General features: G+C 53.3%; 1 protein-coding gene across 1 annotated transcript in view; it reads right to left on the bottom strand.

Moving 5' to 3' along the window:
• The window catches only part of RTN4RL1 (reticulon 4 receptor like 1), a 78,792-nt gene extending 64,293 nt beyond the window's left edge, over positions 1-14,499 (bottom strand). Inside the window, exon 1 of the mRNA XM_066263058.1 lies at positions 13,990-14,499. Coding sequence (XP_066119155.1) covers positions 13,990-14,002 — 13 coding nt within the window. The 5' untranslated portion in view covers positions 14,003-14,499. The remainder of the gene's footprint in view (positions 1-13,989) is intronic.
• Positions 14,500-16,821: the final 2,322 nt, after the last annotated feature.

Raw genomic sequence — 16,821 nt, 5'->3', positions numbered from 1 at the left:
TGTTTCTGCCATGTGTATGCATTATTTGAGAAGTTCAAAAAATTTACTCTGGGAGAAAAGGCTGATGTATAAATGAGGCAGTAGGTTAAAAAAACAAGACCATATGCAGAACTAAGTTCTATGTTTCTTTGATGTAAAAGGGAAAGGCTTCTGGGAACTGAGCTCTGTCCTTGTACTAAGGCTGTAGACTGGGCCACATTAACAGCCAAGGAGGAGAGGTGTCTGACCCCAATGGGAGGAGGAAACCTCAGCCCTATCACCCCCTCTCCCACCCCCATTATTGCTGTTGCTTCGGTCTGTGCTTTGGCTCCTCCCCATGGCCAAGTGGCTGATAGACTGAGGGCTGACCCCAAGTTCTGGTCCTCTTCAAAGGAACCTGAGCATGGGCTACCCCCAGAGGCGGATTTTAACGGCGCGCACAACAGGTGTGTGCCTTGGGCCCTGACTTCTGAGGGGCCTGCAAAACCCCAACTTTACATGTATTTTTATTTTCCCTGTCGCTCTCTTTTTTTTAAGGGGCCCAATATTTTCTTCTGCGCCCAGGGCCTCAACCAACCTAAATCCGCCTCTGGTACCCCTCAGAATACCTGCCCTGCCCACAGGCAGTGAGGTATGGTATAAAGCACACTCCTGCCCCAGTGCCTTTGCACTTGTTCCCTCAGGCTGGAACAAGCAGAGCTCTTCCCAAGCAGAGGCAGAGAGCTCCTGATGGCTGCAGAGAACTTGCCCTCTCTTCACTTAGGCCTCTATTCAAATGTCACCTTATCAGAAAAATTTCCTGGCGAGTCTCTCTAAAATAATAGCTCTCTCATCACCCTCTTAATTAACTCTCTGTTAATTTTCACCTAAGCACCTACCCCCAACTGACAGAATATAGCTAGTCATTTATTGCCCGTTCTCCCTGCTAGAATGTAAGCTCCATAGGAACAGGGGACTTGGTTTGTATTCATTGCTTCATCCTCACTGCCAAGCCAGCAGTAGGCAGGCACTCAATAAGTTCAATGTTCGGCAGATGAAGGCAGCCCTCCCACACCCCTCTGGCTGACAGGATAAAAGGCGGCCAGCTCAGCCATGGATAGATAATCCATAGGTGACTGTGCTCTATAACAGATCTGACATGGAAAAACATAGCTGGCTCAATGGGGGTCTTCCTTCGGGGAGATAAAGCTGGGAATACCAAGAATGTTGGGCAAATAACAGTGGAAAGAGGAAGTAAAAACAAGTAACCCTGGTGGCCATAGTGGGCCTTGTGAAGAATGGCAAGTCCTGGGTGCAGACAGTGGGGCAGGCACAGGCGCAGCTGGGCTGGGTGGAAGGAGAGGGTATGAGAGGGACCACAGAGAGGCTGCCACTTGCTAGAGTCACTCTTTATTTGGGAAGTGTCTGGAGTCCAGGTGACACATCTCCTTGCAACAATCCCCCATTTCCCAACAAGCTTCATTCAATCTCTGCAATCAGATTACTCCATTAAGGCAGAAATACCAGCCCACTGCGGACAGTGGCCCAATTACAGGGAAATAATAACCTCTGCTACTTCAAGGCAGCGCCAGGGCAAATCGCCACCCCACATTTGATGGTAAAATTTCCCCTTTGGCTGGTACTTTCTCCTAAATCCTGGCCTCTCTCCCTCTGCTCAGAGATTCTACTTCAACCACAGGCCTGGGCAACAACCAGGGAGCCCTTCCTGCAAGGAGTTCAAGTAACAAGTCATGTTCACAGATGGGAGAGAAGGTAAAAGAGGCAGAGTATTCTCATCCTAGGCGACCCCCAAGTTCAACTTCGCCTGGCAATTTTATCTCCTCGTGTTCGGTCTGGCCTCATTTAAACATTTCAGATCTCTGAGGCCCAGAGTGTCCACCAGAGGTTTCCATTTGCCACGGAATCAATACTGCAAATTTTGTTCCATAAAAATCTGCCAAGTACAACCCTGAACTTTTCTGAGAGTCTTGTTTCTCTTCCCAACACAGTCCCTGCCCCACTGTGCATCCTCTGTGGTCCAGTAGACCAGTCTTTTTGTGCGGCCTAGCTTCCTGCAGCCACGGCCTCAGCTGAGCCTCGGCTGGGCCTGGAGAAACAGAGTAGGGCTGGGGTGTCAGGGGGCAGCCCTAGGTCCTGGGTGAGCTATGCAGCCTCTCTGAGCCTCACTGTCCTCATCTGTAACTTGGGGCTAGTAAGACCTTCCTTTTCTGCTCTTAATGAGCTCTGCTTCCTCCTCGCTAACACACACACACACACACACACACACACACACACACACAACTGTTTCCTGCTGGTTCCTGGCACTAAGTTTTTTGTTTTTCTTTTCTTTTTTCTTTCTTTTCTCCTCCCTCCCTCCCTCCCTCCCTCCCTCCCTCCTTCTTTCCTTTCTTCTTTCCTTTCTTCTTGAGCCCTAAGTAATCATGATTTAATTTTTCTTACTGTTAGAGAACAATTTAAAAATTAGGTTTTGGTAGAAAGTTTCTTGGGTTCCAACTTAAACACACACACTCAATCAACATTTCTAGCCAACTCCTAAAGATGACATTAGTTATTAATCCAACACGATCTACTCAATGTCTACATTAGGTGCTACATTTTATAAATATTTGGTGCAGAACGCTGTTTTAGTAGGGTCACGGTAAGAAAAACAGAGCACTCTCAGATTGAGTAACTTGATGAGTCCATAATAAAGGTGTATACGGGGGTAGGGAAACGCGAAGAGACCACCACCAGCATCACCCCCACCAGGGGCAGGAGCTCTCGCTGAACCTGGAGAGGTGCACCGGCAGGAGCTGCACAGACTGCTTTGAGGGCCTGCCCACAGTCCTTGCTTTGACCCTTTTTTCCTTCTTTTTCCAAGAGAGAGGAGGGGAGATAGAAAGACAGACTCCTGCATGTGCCCTGAGTAGGATCCACCCGGCAATACCCATCTGGGCCAATGCTCTGCCCATCTGGGGCCATGCTCGCAAACAAGCTATTTCTTTTTAAGATTTTATTTATTCATTATAGAGAGGGGAGAGAGAGAGAGAGAGAGAGAAGGAGGAGCAGGAAGCATCACCTCCCATATGTGCCTTGACCAGGCAAGCCCAGGGTTTTGAACCGGCAACCTCAGTGTTTCCAGGTTGACGCTTTATCCACTGCGCCACCACAGGTCAGGACCAAACAAGCTATTTTTAGCGCCTGGGGAAGAGAGAAAGAGAGAGAGAGAGAGAGAAGGAGAAGGGGGAGAGGTGGAGAAGCAGATGATCACTTTTCCTGTGTGCCCTGACCGGGAATCAAACCTAGGACATCCACACACTAGGCTGAGGCTCTACCACTGAGCCAACTGGCCAGGGCCGCTTTTACCTTTTCAGCACACACCAGCCTAACTTCCAACTGTCAAACCTGCATTTCTTTGCCTGAGGGATTTCTTTAGTATCTTTAGTAGCAGAGCACCTTTGCTCACCCACAGAGCCTGGGAATTAATCTCCCCATAGACACAACACTTAGCCAATGAAAGTGGGAATTGTGTATAAACACCAGCTCCCTCCCCTTTGGGTGAGCTAGCATTGAGGTGCGTGTTCTAGACTTCGTCCTGAAGTTCCCCAGTGGAGTGAAGCTATGGTCGCCCACAGTGGGTGTCTGCTCGACCAGCGCCCATTGTCAGCTTCTTCCCTTCTCTGTCTCACTTCCCTACTCGCCTACTGCATTTCCTCAAGTGCCTTCCAACTAAACCACTTGTCCTTGAGTCCTTGTCTCAGGCTGTACTTCTGGGAGAAACTTTGGTTGATGGAGGAGGGACATGAGGAGCCATGGTCACTCACCATTGGTTGAACCCAATTGGAAGTGAGAGAGCATGTGAGTCCGTTGTTGAAGTGAGACGGGCCAACCTCCTGAGACAGACAGCAGAAGGGAGGAGAGCAGGTCTGGAGGGGCAAGGGGTAAAGAGTCTTCTCGTGGAACCTGCCATCCACTAGGGAAGGCAGATAATATATAAGTAACTGCACTAAAATTGGTTGAGTAGGATGATGGGAAAGTATAAGGTATTCTGGGAATTCCAGGACCCCACCCCTTGTCCAGAAGGTGCAGGCAGGTATCCCAGAGACAGTAATATGTAAGCTGAGTCCTGAAGCATAGGACTGAAAGTGAAGAGACAGCAAGGTGTCCTGGGCAGATTGGGCTGCTTGTGCAGATCCTTACACACAGGAGAGCATGATTCGGTGGAAGGGAAAGAAGTTCATTAGACCTGGGCCTCAGAGGTCAAAGTGGGCATCGGGAGAGGGGAGGGGAGAGCTGCAGGCGGAGCAAGGGCAAGGGGGAAGGACTTGACAGCCGAGCTGGGAAGTCCGGACTGTCCCCCAGAGAAAAAGGAAGCACTGAAGGTTTTTAAGCAAGGGATGAGACTGTGTAGCATTGGAGAGTCTGGCCACAATGTAAAGCCTGGATTGGGTGAAGGCAAGAGTAGAGGCAGGGAGGTTGCTGACATGGTCTGGGAGAAGACAGTGGCCTAAGCTAGGGTAGAGGCAGGGAGAGGAGGAGATGTGAAGGACTCCAAGGGAGAACGGCAGCACTTCCCGGTGGACTAATGAGGAGAGGTGGCGGCCAGGCTCCTCCATGGGTCCAGTTGCTGCTGGTACCTGGGAGGATGACAGCGCCAGATGCCTGAGATGGGGGAAACGGGGAGGGAGCAGGTTTATAGTGAGCTGGCGGAGCATCGCGGCTCAGCTGAAATAATGGCTCTGTACATCAGAAGCAACATCTCAACTGGAGGGGGGTGTGGGGGAGCCAGCAAGTGGGCGCTGCAGTCAGTGTTGCTGAAACCCCCCCAGGCTGCGTATGGAGGAGAGACGCCCAGGGTACAGCCCAGGGAGGCACCATATTTGAAGGATGGCGAGAAGAGCTGAAGCCATAGAGGCTTAGAAGTAGCACCCACAGAAGTAAGAGGACCAGGGAGCTGCTAGCAGGGAAGCCAAGGGGAAACTGTGGCCGCCAGAGCCAAATACCACCGGAAGGTCAGGTGAGACAAGAAAAATGTCTGGTAAGGTCAGCGTCAAGCCAGAGTCGTGCCAGTGGAGTGATGGAGGAGACGGCTGGACATCCCAGCTGAGGAGTGAGAGGGCAGGGAGGGCAGGGAGACTGCAAGTACAGTATAGACGATTTCTCCCAGGGAGCAAAATGGTCACAAGGTGTCCAAAAGGGAGAAAGAAGCCACTGACCTCACTGCAAGAGGGAACTCAAACTCGGGCCCTGGGGACGGTGCAGTGTCTCTTTGTTAGCACACAACCCACATCACACCCGGTGACTTTCCTGGGGGCACTGTCTTATTGAGGGACCACCGGGGAGGCTTCTGGGATGGCAGTGAGGACAGAGGAGGACTCTTGCCCCAGCTCTGCGCTTGTCTGTTTTGTATTCTGAGCTCTGATATCATTTGAAGAAACACTTCTGTTGAAAAACATCTAGAAAACCATTAATTGCGTCATATTACAGATGAGGAAACTGAGGCCCAGAGAGGCGTCTAGTGAGTCAGCCACAGAGATGGAACCAAACACAGCCCCAGGACTCCAAGTCTGGCATTCTTTCCACAATTCCAGAGTCCCCAGGAAGAAAAGGGCTGTGGCCAGGCCAATGCCAGGGTCACACAGGGCCGCTGTCAGAGGCACAGCCTGGCAGCCAGTGAGGACACAGACAGACAGGAGAGTAGACAGCACGCAGTGTGATGCCTACAGTGCACGCCAATGGGAGAGGCGGCGACCGGGCGACAGGCTGCCCAAGACACAGGAGTACAGCTGCTTTTCCCAGTGTTGGGCCTGCCCAGGCCGCCCCATGCTGGCCACCCATGACCTACGTGGGCCCTGCCTCCCTCAGGGCAGGCTGGCCTTAGCCTCGAAGCCCACTACGCAACAGGCTCCTTCCTTCTCCCAGCCTGCTCAGACAAGCCCATGAATAGAACATTAAAGGCAAAACCTTCTAAAAGGAAAGGCAGCTAGCTCCCTGGTAGGAGTTGCCCCACTAAATGTCAAATGCAGAGCAAGGCCTGACCAGGCGGTGGCACAGTGGATAGAGCGTCAGACTGGGATGCAGAGGACCCAGGTTCGAGATCCCGAAGTTGCCAGCTTGAGCACGGGCTCATCTGGTTTGAGCAAATGCCCACCAGCTTGAACCCAAGGTCGCTGGCTCCAGCAAGGGGTTACTAGGTCTACTGAAGGCCTGCGGTCAAGGCACGTATGAGAAAGCAATCAATGAACAACTAAGGTGTTGCAACGCGCAATGAAAAACTAATGATTGATGCTTCTCATCTCTCTCCGTTCCTGTCTTTCTGTCCCTGTCTATCCCTCTCTCTGACTCACTCTCTGTCTCTGTAAAATAAATAAATAAATAAATAAATAACAACAAATTAAAAAAAAATGCAGAGCAAGGCTTCTTGCCTTGTGTGCTTCTCACTAATGGGGGCACCTTAGCCTTCAGACCCCCATCATGCAATCACCCTATAAATAAGTCATTGTAAGAAGAATGCTGATTTTCCCCCCAGGGCCTCATGAATCTCTCTGTAGAAGCATAGGTAAAGGCTCCTTCACTCTGTGTTGGCTCGGGTGCCCAGAGAGAGAGCGAGCAAACTCTGCTAGGATAGTTTCAGAGGCAGAAGTAAACTTTCACACCACCCCACTTGGCCGAGAGTTGAGAGTTCCGCTTTTCTCCTGACCTAGAGAAAACTTTTGCTCAATTTCTTGCAGATTCACCCAAACCATGGTGCCACTGCCCTCTGAAATCGGCCCAGGAAGCTGCCAATAGGCCCCATCTCCAGGGACTGCAGTGGTCTGTGTAATGAATCATGAGCTACACACATGCTCGACAAGCTTTGTTCACATGTGGCACACACAGCCCAGGCCTGCCCAGTCTGGGGGCTCCCCACCGAGTGACTCACCAGCCCACCTATGACACCAAGGCCACGCTGGACCCAGAGAGTGAGTGCCGACGTGGGATCCCAGGCCAGCAGGCCAGGAGCGTGCACGCGGTTGCAGAGCTCCACTCTACAATAGCAAACCTCTGGCATACACACTCCTGGAGCCTGTTGTGACCTTACCAGGTGTGTTTCTGCATGTGTGTGTGCCAACCCTCTTGTTGTGCCAGCACCAAATCAGATATAAGGGTTGTTTGCAGTTTTGGATCCCAGCTTGGCTGGCTGATTAGACCCAGTATCATCCACCATATCTGTTCGATCAGACACCCTCCCTCACTGAGGTGGAACGGGCTCCTTGCTCAGAGGCGGAGGTCTGCTCTTCTACTCCCTTCGATCAGCTAGACTCAGACTCTCCCCCTTACTTCATCTTCTATCTTTTCCAAACCACAGGAAGAACTGGCCTCTCTAGAACTCAACCGTGGATGGAAGAGGATGGAAGTCTTCCTGGAATACAGCCCTGAGTTCTGCTGTTACCATCCCACTAACAGGCCAGGGCTGGGCCGTGGGAAAGCCCGCCAGGAGAGAGAAGCACTACAGAGTAGGAGGGGGGCAGGCACAGGTGGGGGCCCTGCCTCATTCAGCCCGCCGACTGCCACCCATTTGGGCCAGCGTGTTCTGGGGCTACTGCTCCCCAGACAATCACCAATCAGTCTGGGATATGGCTGTTAGCAAATCCACCCAGCCAGCCTGGAATGGGAAGCTAGGGAGAGCAATGAACGTGGAAGGTCCAGCCCCCAAATAAACCGTGGCTAGGTCCTTCTCAAGGGTGTGAAAGCAGGAAGAGTGCTGGCCCACCGTCCCGTCTCTCTGAAGAAACCAGAGCAGGAGAAAGCAGATGATGGGTGTGTCTACTCAGACATAAAGGGGGGGGGGGCAGAGGAGAAGAGATACATGGGACAGTGGCTCAGGGTCCCAGAAGTCCCAGGTCCTACCCAGATACCCCGCTGGAGGGAAACCAGAAAGGGAGTGCATGGGAACAACCAGGGAGCTCTGTAACAAGATACAAATGATTCAGCAGTGTCCAACACCCTGCAAAACAAATGTCATATAAATCGAGGCAGATGGGCATGTGAGACAGTGAGCGTAGAGGTTGAGAGAGCACGGAAGAGAGTGTGGTAGCAGACAGAGCTGGGATTGCATTCTGAGTCAACAATATGTTAGCTGAGTGACCCAGAGCAAGGGACTGCATTTGTCTGTGCCTCAGTTTCCTTATCGGTATAGCAGGGACAAGCACAGACTTGATCTTGAAGGGTGACGGTGCAGATGATATAAGGCGTGGAGCACACTTAGCTTGGCCCATCAGTAATTACACACAGTTACTGTCAGCATGTGGACAGGGATTGGCATAAGGGAGCCTCTCCTAGCATGAGAGAATCCAAGGCAAGTTGGGAAGATGAGTCTAATCCCTGCCGCCCCTGTTTCCAGCTAGCATCCATACCTCCTCCCAACATCCGTACCCCTGCCCAGCAGGCTCAGCCAGGCAAGCTCTGAGTCCCGAGGTGGCTTTCCCTCACTCCAGTGATGGACACCAAGTCAGCTCTGCCTCCCCTTCCAAGTTAATGACATCTAAGGAGGTCCCTGCTCCTGGGCCCCCTAACCAGCTCCAAAGATCCCTCACCCTGAGTTCCCTACCCCACTCCTCTCTCTAATTCACTTCTACCCAGGGTAGTCTGGCCAGCCCCTCAAAGAAAGGGCTGCTTCCGGCACTCTGTGTGGAGGTCCTGCCTTCTGCTGTCCCTGGAGACTCTGTTCCTGTTTCGCCAGCTATTTTGCTTGCTCGGCCATCTGTTCCCTCCCTGTCATCTCCTCTCTGCTTTAACCTTAACCACTACTTCGCTGCAGATGGTACCAAACAGATCCGTTCTTGCCATCCTTCATGATGCCTGCCCCTCCTTCTCACCTCCAGCAAGTGAACTTATGCTCTGTCCTTTTTCAGGCCCCGACGCCAAAGCTGGAGCTGGATTCACCCGACAAGCCTCCCTCTTTTGTCCCATCTGCTGTCAACTGTGCCACAGATCAGAGGGCACACATTTACCCTTTCCTGTGCTTTTTCCTTTTCCTAATGAGACTTCTTTTCAACCTTGGCCAAGAACCTCTCATTGCATCAAGTCCACTGTCTGCTCCACTGATCTACCTGGTCTCCATACACACAGCTGTTCAACCCTCCAGAGGGCTCAGGGTTGGCAGCCTGAGACAGAGGCCAAAAACTCTGGGAGTCATTCATTCTTGTAGTGGAGGGACTGGTGTACCTATGCTGGGAGTTTGGGTCCTGAACAGTTTCTCTGTAGAAAATGGACCTGTGAACTGTAGTGAGGTATTGGCATAGCAAGAACCAACCCAAAACACACTTTCTACGCTGTCTGAGCTCACAAAGGGAATACTGCACTGCTTTCCTTGTCTTTATTCTGGCTATCAGTAAGAAAACACATGCATAGACTTTAGTTAGCTACTTACTCTGCCTCTCCTTTCTCTTGAGGGTCTGGGTACTCCTAGAAAATTCCTCCTCCCCTTGGAGGAGGAGGAATTCTCTTTTCTGGCAGAAGGACCAGGATCTTTGAGAAAAAGCAACCCAGAAACTCCCAATTAAAGAAGCTGTTTTGGGCCCTGGACAGTTAGTTGGCTCAGCAGTAGAGCATTGGCCCGGTGTGTGGAAGTCCCAGGTTCAATTCCTGGTCAGGGCACACAGGAGAAGCAACCATCTACTTTTCTACCCTGCCCTCTCCTCGTTCTCCTCACCCCCCACAGCCATGGCTAGATTGACTCCAAAGAGTTGGCCCCTGCACTGAGGATGGCTCCATGGCCTCACCTCAGGCACTAAAATAGCTCAATTGTCGAGCAACAGAGAAGTGGCCCCAGATGGGCAAAGCACCAGCCCCAGACAGGGGTCACCAGGTAGATCCTGGTCGGGGAACATGTGGGAGTCTGTCTCTTCACCCCCCAGCCTCTCACTTAATTTAAAAAAAAGAAGAAGCTGTTTTGGTGACATTGGTTTCACTAGGATACATTTCTTGAGTATGACAGAATTGGTCTGGGAAGACTGCAATTCCACTTCTGCACATGGATTTGGGCTAAGAAGCCTCATATCTCAACCCTCTCAAGCAGGCCTCTTATATGTTCCCTCTCTACTTCCTCTGCAGCAGAAAGAAAAGTGTCTTGGCTGTCCATGGAACTCGTTTCTTTTCCCCTCTCCACTGGGGTAAAGTGGACCATGTCACCAAAAGCTCCCAGAGAGGGAGCCTTCTCACACCTCGAGATTCTGTGATCATCTAACTGGATTCAAATCAAGCAAGCACCTGACAACGCTGTGGTCCTGTCCTCCCTGTGCCTTCCCTTCTTCCCACAAAGGAGACCCAATCTAGCCACCAGGCCAGCCCATCTGGCCATGGAAACCATAAGGACAAGATGCATCTCACTGGGTTGCAGGCCTTCATCTAGCTCTTGCTGAATTATTCAGGGATGGCATTAACTTATAAATGAGTGTGTTTGACTGATTTTGTGGTTGATGTACAGATAAATTCTAATGAAAGACAGCTACAAGATTTTAAATTATTAATTAGACTGCCACTTAACAAAGCCTATTTGGCACTCTATTTCCCTGCTTAACAAGACAAAAACTTTAAGGTTCTGTATTAGCCCAGAGGCTGTTGATTTGCATTGTTTTTGTAGCTCTAAAAATGAAAACCATAGATTCTGACCTTAAGCAAGCCACTTCTGGGAAAGCAAATTTCATAGCAGGCTTCCCTTTCTTCCTGGATGATACTAGGTGGCTTGGGACCTTGCTTGCTCTGTCTGCCTCTCATCTCTGACCACAGGTTTGCTTTTATTCTTTTTTTTTTTTTTTTTTGCATTTTTCTGAAGCTGGAAACAGGGACAGACGGTCAGACAGACTCCCGCATGCGCCCGACCGGGATCCACCCGGCACGCCCACCATGGGGCGACGCTCTGCCCATCCTGGGCGTCGCCATGTTGCAACCAGAGCCACTCTAGCGCCCGGGGCAGAGGCCAAGGAGCCATCCCCAGCGCCCGGGCCATCTTTGCTCCAATGGAGCCTTGGCTGCGGGAGGGGAAGAGAGAGACAGAGAGGAAGGAGCGCGGGGGGGGGGGGGGGGGGCAAATGGGTGCTTCTCCTATGTGCCCTGGCCGGGAATCAAACCCAGGTCCTCCGCACGCTAGGCCGACGCTCTACCGCTGAGCCAACCGGCCAGGGCCACAGGTTTGCTTTTAATATCGCTGCTTCTACCAGGGTACACCAGGTTATGGAAAAGCTGGCAGGGCAGCTGCCAAAGCTGTCAGCTACCAGCACTGTCAGCAGCAAGATCCACTGAGCACTCAGGGCTGTTCTGGTTCACCAAAACAGGGTTATGCCCAGTAGAGTCTGTTCAGTAAGAAATGCAAGGCAGCACCCCCTAAAATGTCCTGCCAGGGGATGGCACCCTGCTCACTGTAATAAGACAACTAGAAATCAGAGAGATGACCCTCAGGATCCAATACCTACTCTCACCTTCTTCCTTTCCGGCTTCAGACCACAAAGCACTCCATTGTCAAGACCATGAGCCTTACCCTTTGCAGAAAAGTAAGGGTTTTTTCTCGTCTCCTCCCCTCTAGGACTTAGGAAGAATGACTTTTTTTTTTTCATCTTTCAAACCCTTCTCCAAAACATAATTAAACTATGAAACTCCCTCAGAACCAGGACCCCATGTAGGGCTTTGCATTTGATAAGCAAGGGAAACTGCGACCTATCTCAAAACATTTCTGATTGGAGCCTTTAGGAACAATTTGAGAAGCAGAAACTTCAATAGCCACCTCCCTTGACATTAGCCTCAGACACACCTTTGGCTTTGGGCACATACCTAGATTCCACACCGAGAATCTGAGTGTCCAGCATGTGTGTAAAACAGACAAGTCCTAGGGATCAGATCTGGGCCAACGGAGAAAACTGCCCAGGACAAAACCAAAATAAAAGTCCTTTGCCCACACAGTGTCCCATCAGCAGGCTCCAAGCCATGGAGCAGAGCCTTCTCTCCTCTATTTCCCTCAGACCAATCCAGGTGGAAACCTATTTGTTGGTACAAGGTCTCCCCACCAATCAAGTCTGCAGGAAGGGGAAATAGCCTTAGAGGAAACACACGTGACTGCTGACTCCCAAGGCCACCTCTTGAGCAGGGTAAGAGCCTTCCCTAGGGAGCAGCCCCCCTCCCCCCCATGACTAGGCTCATCCCAAGCTGGAGCTCTGGCTAGCAAAGATGGGAGAAAAAGGTTCCTGGATGCTGCTCAAGCCTCCCTGGGCACCTAAACCATCCAGACAAAGTGCATGGACTGGTTCGTGGCTCATTTCTAACGGCAAACTGCAAAATGACAAAAGACCAAAAGGAAAATGAGATGTCAAGTCCTCTCTACTATCTCCATCACAGACCTGCAGCCAGACATGGTGGACTTTTAAAACTGCTGGAGAAGTCTTACCCACTGGGGCAAGTTTGCATGCCTCAGGCCCAGTTTCTCAGATCTGGGCCTGTGTTCAGCTCTGTAAAAAGCACCTTCTTTGTGTAGAGACATTCTGGCCAGCACACTGGTTGCTGAGAGGACTTTTAGTCCCTTTTTTCAGGGACAAGGAACTGTGGTGTATCTATGAGGGGGTTTCTCCAACCAGCCAGACTTTTTCCCCCCCATATCAGAGTGAAAGCTCATCATTTCCCGGGCACTGCACCGACCCACGTGGAGGGCACAAGTCACACACAAGTGAATGGGGACCATCACGAAGCCTTTACCACTCCCAGCGAGGGCGTGGCTTCTTCCCCCACCTGTCCATCTGCTTATGGGGTCTCTTTCTTCACCGCTACATCTGCTCCTCTCCGCCCACCTTGAGACTACACATTCCCCTTCTCGGCCACCTCTCCCTCCCCGTTTTCTCCTTCTCCATCCTACTGTGAGGTCAGAATCCTGTGCTTACGACACCTCGGTCTGTTGCCATGGAAACAGGGGCGGATTAAGGCTGGCGCGTGGAGCGCAGGGATCAGGCCCCTACACTACCTGAGCTCCCGCTTCAACCGGTTCCCGCAGGGCCGGGACTACCCGCCGTTGGCGCGGTGGCTCGCCCGCGGCCCCTCTCGGCCAGGAATCGGGCGGGGGGGGGGGAGGGGCGGCTCCCGGTCGGGCGTCGCAGCCCACCGGATTTGAGAGGGAACAGAGGCAGAAGCAGAGGTCGGGGTAGCGGGTGGTGGGGTCCACGGGCTCACGGCTAGGTCACCTGCCCTCCCTGGGCCCGGGAACCGCTCCCCGCGCAGCAGCCACGTGGGGGCGCGGCGGGACTTCCCCGGCGCCAGCCAACTTTGCAGCGCTTGGCAATGAGCCAGGCTGCTGGACGGTCCTGGTGAGGTGGTAACAGGGCCATATCTCAAGTTGAGCCTGGCAGAGGCGGTGCAAGCAGCCGGCGCGGCCTCTGCCTTCGCGTACCTCCGCACCAGGCATAGGGAAAGTTTGAGGAACCAGACCGTAAGCGCTAGCCTTCCCCCTCGACCGTTGGGTTCCCAGAGCCAGTCCGTGGACAGCAAAGCTGGGCTCCCGGGAGAGTGTCCGCGTCCGGGCCCCACTTGGGAATCTAGAGCGCGCAGTGAGCGCCTGGGCCGCGCGGTGACTGACCGATGGCTGCACTGGAGCGCGGGATGGACCTGCCCCCACTCCCAACAAAGCGGCAGAAGCCTGCGACGCGTGCCCGCGCAGGGGACCGAGCCTGCAAATGTAAAACTTTGTAATGGCAAAGCAAAGGTCCCAGGAGGCCAGCTTCCTTTCCATCATGGGCTGCTCACCGTGGTCTCGAAATGACCTCGCCGAGCCTGATCCCAAGGCCCGGTCGCTTGATCTATGGGGCAAATCCTGTGTCTCCCAACTCAGCACCGACCCGTGCTGAGCTCCAGCAGCAACCCCTCCGCGGGTGCGTCTCTGCAAGCCTGCCATCCGACCAGGTGCTGCTCCCCCAGCTGGAGCCCAGCGCCAGCAGCTCTCGGGCAGCCCACGGGCTCGCGGCTCTCTGCCCGGTGCGCATCCAACTCCAACTTGCCCCTGCGGTTCTAACTCACCTTTTCGAAACATGTTGGCCGAGGAGCCCCCACTCCGAGGTCGGCCAAGGCGCTCTCCCTTCCAGGGTTTGGATTCAAATCCTTGGGCGCTGGCTGCAGCTAATCCGAGCGCGTCGAGGCGGGGGCAAGCCGGGGATCCGCTTGTGCCTGGCGGCCCGGCCCCGAAGGGGCATGGTGAGCTCCAGCCCCGCGCAGAGGGCACCGGCGCCCACCAACAACCGCGGCGCTGTCCGGCAGCCTCGCGCGCTCGCTCAGCCCCGGGACAAGCGGCTTGCTCCGCGAAGCCGGCGGCCTGCTTCTGCAGCCCAGAGCACTTTGCAGGCGGTTTTGAGGGGGGCCGCCGCCCCCCCCCCCGACCCCGGCCCCCTTCTTTCCGCCCCCTCGGGCCGCCGCCACCGCGGCTGCTGCAAAAGGGCGCTCGCGCACAACGCGGAGCTCGGGGAAAAGCGCCCTGCGCGCGTTTGCAAGACTGAGCGATCCGCGGAGCGGGGCGCCTCCCTTCCTCCCCCGGCTTCCCCCACCTCTCCTCCTTTCTCCCTCCCTCTCTGGCTCGCTAGCTCCCTCCCCCTCGCTCCGCTCCCCGCCCCCGCTCACGGAGCGCCTCCCATACAAAATTTATGAAAGTGCTCTCAGCTCTCGGTGCCGAGCGCCGTCCTATTCCCAGGGCAGTGGCGCTCAGCCGCGCGGCGCCGCCTCCCAAGGTGTTTGCGCTGTGCCCGCCCCCAGGGGCGATCCTCCACCCGCGTCCGTCCCGGTACCAGCCCCAAACCCGGGGCCGGTCGTCAGACCACTTGAAAGCCCCTCCCGGCCCGTAGGCTCTCCAGAGCTCGCACCCGCAGCCCAACCCCCGCCTGTTCGCCCTTCGCGGATGGAGGTCACCCAGCCAGGCGGCTGGAAGCGTGCGCTCTGCTGACAGGCTGGGACGAGTCGACCGCCGCCCAGGGCTCCGATCACAAGTCCGCACTCCTGCCCATCTCCTCTTTGGTCGGCTCCGCTTCCTCCTTGGAGGCTCGACGGCTCCTCCCAGCCCAGGACAGCTCCGACCGACCCTGACGACGCGGTTCCCGCATCCCAGGACACTATTCTTTTGGAGAGGAGCCCCCAGGCGGGTCTAGATCTGGCAGCAAGCATTCTAGGAGGCACAGTTGCAAACCCCAGAGAGATGGAAGAATCTATGAGGGGCAAGTGGGCTATCTCCGCCTGTAAGGGGGCGGGGGAGACTCTGATTTCCCTCGGTCTACACAGACCCCCGCCCGGGGCTTCCATTAGGAAATGGAGAAGGCACCGCCTAGAAAGTAGATGCCATCTGGGGCAGGTTGAGCAGAGTGTTGAGAAGGTCAGGCTAGCCAAGATCCTGGGTGGAGGCCGGCACCCCCTACTGGCCTGGGATAAGAGGGATCCTGGGAGAGGAAAAAGAGTGGGCTCAGTCACTCATTCAAGACACATTTATTGAGGGTCTATCATGTCGAGGGCACAACTAGTCTTGGGACTTAAGCCAATTGAAAGATAAGATCCTTGCCTTTGTGGAGTTTACAGTCTAATAGGGACCTAATGAGGAAAGTCTAAATGAGACAGTGCTTATACATGCATTCAGAGCACTGAAGCTCTGGTGTGAGCTAATAGGCTTGGGTTTCCAGAAGCTTTGGAAAGAAAAACCCACAAGAGGTCTTAGAATGTTAGAGGAGATACAAAGTATGAGAGGGGTCTCTGCAGGCTCTCTTGGGGAGTGAAGGATTGTCAGGGAAGGTTTCACAGAAGAGGCACCATTTGGATTAGGCCTTGAGGGCTGTGTTCAACAGGCTGAGAAGGAGAAAGGCCATTCCAGGCAGGAGAGAATATACCAGGAGTCCCCAAACTACAGCCCGCGGGCCGCATGCGGCCCCCTGAGGCCATTTATCCAGCCCCTGCCACACTTCTGGAAGGGGCACCTCTTTCATTGGTGGTCAGTGAGAGGAGCACATTGACCATCTCCTTAGCCAAAAGGAGGCCCATAATTCCCATTGAAATACTTGTCAGTTTGTTGATTTAAATTTACTTGTTCTTTATTTTAAATATTGTATTTGTTCCCGTTTTTTTTGTTTGTTTGTTTACTTTAAAATAAGATATGTGCAGTATGCATAGGGATTTGTTTATAGTTTTTTTTAATTTTTTTTTATTTATTCATTTTAGAGAGGAGAGGGAGAGAGAGAGAGAGAGAGGAGAGGCAAAGAGAGAGAAGGGGGAGGAGCTGGAAGCATCAACTCCCATATGTGCCTTGACCAGGCAAGCCCAGGGTTTCGAACCGGCGACCTCAGCATTTCCAGGTCGATGCTTTATCCACTGCGCCACCACAGGTTAGGCTATAGTTTTTTTTTATAGTCCGGCCCTCCAACAGTCTGAGGGACAGTAAACTGGCCCTCTGTGTAAAAAGTTTGGGGACCCCTGGAATATACAAATGCTTGGAGGTGAGAAAGTAACCTTGTTCCAAAGATTGAAGATTGGCCCATCTTGGGGTGAGAACGGAAGGTGAGGCATTCTTTCTCTTAGCCTTGACCAGCTGCAGGGCTGAGCTGACCCCACACCCTGCTGAGCCCTGCCAAATTGACACTAAAGTTGAACTCAGTGACACTAAGAACTTGCAGAAGCCCTCCACAAGTAAATTGAGGCCCAGGAAGGTTAAAAAAACTTGCTCAGTATCACACAGGAAATCAGGGCCAAACTGTCAGCTTGAATCAGGGTATGTTGCTCTTCTTACCACCTCCCCAAGCCACCTCCCCATGAATCCTGCCCCACAAACTCCAGCATCTTAGGCAAAGTTGACTGGAGCTGGGCGTGAGTGTGAGAAGCAGAGTT

The sequence above is a fragment of the Saccopteryx bilineata genome, chromosome 2 (assembly GCF_036850765.1).
Source record: "Saccopteryx bilineata isolate mSacBil1 chromosome 2, mSacBil1_pri_phased_curated, whole genome shotgun sequence".
Classification (NCBI taxonomy): Eukaryota; Metazoa; Chordata; class Mammalia; order Chiroptera; family Emballonuridae; genus Saccopteryx; species Saccopteryx bilineata.
The sequence above is the reverse complement of the archived record's forward strand: the minus strand, read 5'-3'. Positions and strand labels throughout refer to the sequence as shown.